At 31.5% G+C, this 2,982-nt stretch overlaps 1 protein-coding gene across 1 annotated transcript in view; it reads right to left on the bottom strand.

Moving 5' to 3' along the window:
• The window catches only part of LOC124420655, a 1,903-nt gene extending 729 nt beyond the window's left edge, over positions 1-1,174 (bottom strand). Inside the window, exons 1-3 of the mRNA XM_046954192.1 lie at positions 925-1,174; positions 711-826; positions 492-648 (exon numbers count right to left, since the gene is read on the bottom strand). Of these exons, the coding sequence (XP_046810148.1) occupies positions 492-648; positions 711-826; positions 925-1,048 (397 nt within the window). The 5' untranslated portion in view covers positions 1,049-1,174. The remainder of the gene's footprint in view (positions 1-491; positions 649-710; positions 827-924) is intronic.
• Between the last annotated feature and the right edge of the window lie 1,808 nt (positions 1,175-2,982).

Genomic DNA, 2,982 nt, shown 5'->3' with positions numbered 1-2,982 from the left:
ATAGATAGATAGATAGATAGATAGATAGATAGATAGATAGATAGATAGATAGATAGATGGATAGATAGATAGATAGATAGATAGATAGATAGATAGATAGATAGATAGTTAGTTAGATAAATTGATACAGAGATGAGAAAACTATTTCTCCCTATAGGCAATTCATAAGTTGTATCTGACATTGTTAATTGGATTAATGCATACAGCAAACAGCTGATGCAAATAAAATCCACTATTGTGAATGAACTATATACGGAAATATCAGATTCTCAACTTTATCGAGAACTGAATGAATTTCAACATAAAATAAGAATTTAAAAATGGTTTTTTTGGCAAGTAATCTTGGGATTTCGGAAAATTTTAAAGTTAATTCGATATACATTGTTACACCTTATATGGTTATAAGACAATTTCAATAATTAAAAAAATTAATAAAAAATATTCAATACATATCCGACTTAATGAAATTCTACACTTTTCCCATAACATACCCAATGTCAAAAGACCTAGGATAAATGCCCAAAAAACATCACCGAATGGTAGACCAACTATAAAGCCACCAATAAAACCAATTACTATACGGAATGTATGACAAAAAATACCAGCTGCAGCAGAATATATCCAAGGTTTCATTAGTGATTGGCGTCTCTGAAATGACAAAACGAAATAGTTTATAATAAAATATCTAAATTATTTCAATAATTGTTCACCTTAACAATGCCCACTATGAGTAGACCCGATATAATGATGGCAATTACACATATAACCAAAAGTATATAGAGTAGAGTAACGGATGTGCTTAATACGTCATCATATTCACGTTTGTCTGAATTAAATTTAAATAACAACAGTTGGTTAAACGTAAAAAAAATGGTTATAGGGTATATAAAACTCTCTCTCTTTCTCTCTGTCTGTCGGTCTTACCCTCCTCCGATAAACCACTAAATTCACACAATACAGTTATAATATAAATAACAGTCACGCTAAAACCGAAAACATTTATAGCGCCTATAACAACACCCAGAGTAGAACGACTTAAACACTTCATATTGTTTATTTTTCGTTTTAAATTAAAGAAAATTAATTAAATATGTTTCTTAATTAAAATATTAGACGAAATATTTTTGCTGCCTTTTAAACTGCTGCAGACACGTCTCGTTTGAAAACTAAACAGACATTTTCGTTGCAAACATATAAGTGACTATAGAAGTAAATGGAGAAAATATTGTACGTCTTACGTTTGCGTACTAAACTGGCTCATATAATTCTTACTGTACGACCTATTAACTACAGTATTCGGTTGTTAAGGGAGTATAAATAAGTTGACTATGGAAACGTGGAATATGATTTATGAACAACCAAAAGGCATGTTGTTTAGGCTCCATCCACTTCTAGACGAATGAAGTCCTAATTCTTAATAAGATCCTATTAAGAATTAGGACTTCATTCGTCTAAAGTCCTAGTTCTGTTCGTAAATGATTAAGATTTAATAGAATCTTTAAAAATCCATTTTTTTGGATACATCATGAAGTTTTAACTAAATTTAAATCCAGAAGATGTCTGAGATCTCCAGAAAGTACATAAAATTAACTTTGCTTTTTATAGGAGTTAGAATTAGAGTCGTAAAATTAAATTCCAAACAGATACTACCTTATATATACATAGACATATATATTTATATATATACTTACCACGACTTTGAAGGTTAAATTCACTGCAGTCAGATTCCTATAATGGGAATATGAGGGACACGTGTTCTTCTAAAATTTTGTGATTTTGTGGAGAGTATTAAATATTTGACAAAATCGCTCCAACCACCAATACAAATATAAATACATAAATTCAAACAAACTATAGCCAGACTCCTATAATAGGAATAGGCAAAACACGTGTTCAGTTTTGTGATTTCGTAGAGAGTATTAAATATTCGGCAAAATCGCTTGAACCACCAATACAAATACAAATATAAATACATACACACATCCACACATGAACTGCATAAGAAAATTTTGACAGCACTTGTTTTCAAAAGCATAAGTAACCCACACAAATATTATATATTAAAACAAATCCTAACTGGTGACATCATCATATACAACGAAACAATGGAGATACAAGTCTTTGATGCAAAATTCATCAAATTTAATATATTACCGGGGTGAGATAGAACTTCTTTTGCAAACAAGTAAAGAAATATATTCGAGCATGGCCGACCATAGTATTTGATCTAGTTATGTCATAAAAAGCGCAAATCGGCAGAGGTCCGATAGTTTGGAGGAAGGTGAAATTATGAACAGATTTAAACAACTTTCTTCCTTTGTCTGTGTTATTCTGAGTCGATTGGTATACTTTAGGATGTGTATAGGAACAATATTTTAGGCGCTACAAACATCAGCACAAACTCATAATGGTGTAGGGTATAAAAATTCGGTGTTTCACTTAAAAAATCGGTGTAAATGAACTTTGCACCAACGTCAGTATTATTGGATAGTAGGACACAGATACAAATTTTCTATGGAATCGACAAACTTAGAGGGGTCAAAGGGGTGCTAAAGACATTGTTTTTTTTTCAATTTCGACCGTCCTCCTTTAGAAGTAATCCAGTTTATTATTCAGTTCTAGTTTAGTTCTAACTCAGATCTAGTTTAGTTCTAGTTCAATACTAGTTCAGTTCTAGTTCATATCGTATTTGGTTCTAGTTCAGTTCTAGTTTAGTTGTAGTTCAGTTCTAGTTCAGTTCTAGTTCAGTTCTAGTTCAGTTCTAGTTCAGTTCTAGTTCAGTTCTAGTTCAGTTCTAGTTCATTCCTGGTTCAGTTCTCGTTCAGTTCTAGTTCAGTTATAGTTCAGTTCTAGTTCAGTTCTAGTTCAGTTCTTGTTCAGTTCTAGTTCTAGTTCAGTTCTAGTTCTAGTTCAGTTCTAGTTCAGTTCTAGTTCAGTTCTAGTTCAGTTCTAGTTCAGTTCTAGTTCAGTTCTAGTTCAGTT

Source organism: Lucilia cuprina, chromosome 6, assembly GCF_022045245.1.
Source record: "Lucilia cuprina isolate Lc7/37 chromosome 6, ASM2204524v1, whole genome shotgun sequence".
NCBI classification, from domain to species: domain Eukaryota; kingdom Metazoa; phylum Arthropoda; class Insecta; order Diptera; family Calliphoridae; genus Lucilia; species Lucilia cuprina.
This window is presented reverse-complemented; position numbering and strand designations above follow the sequence as displayed.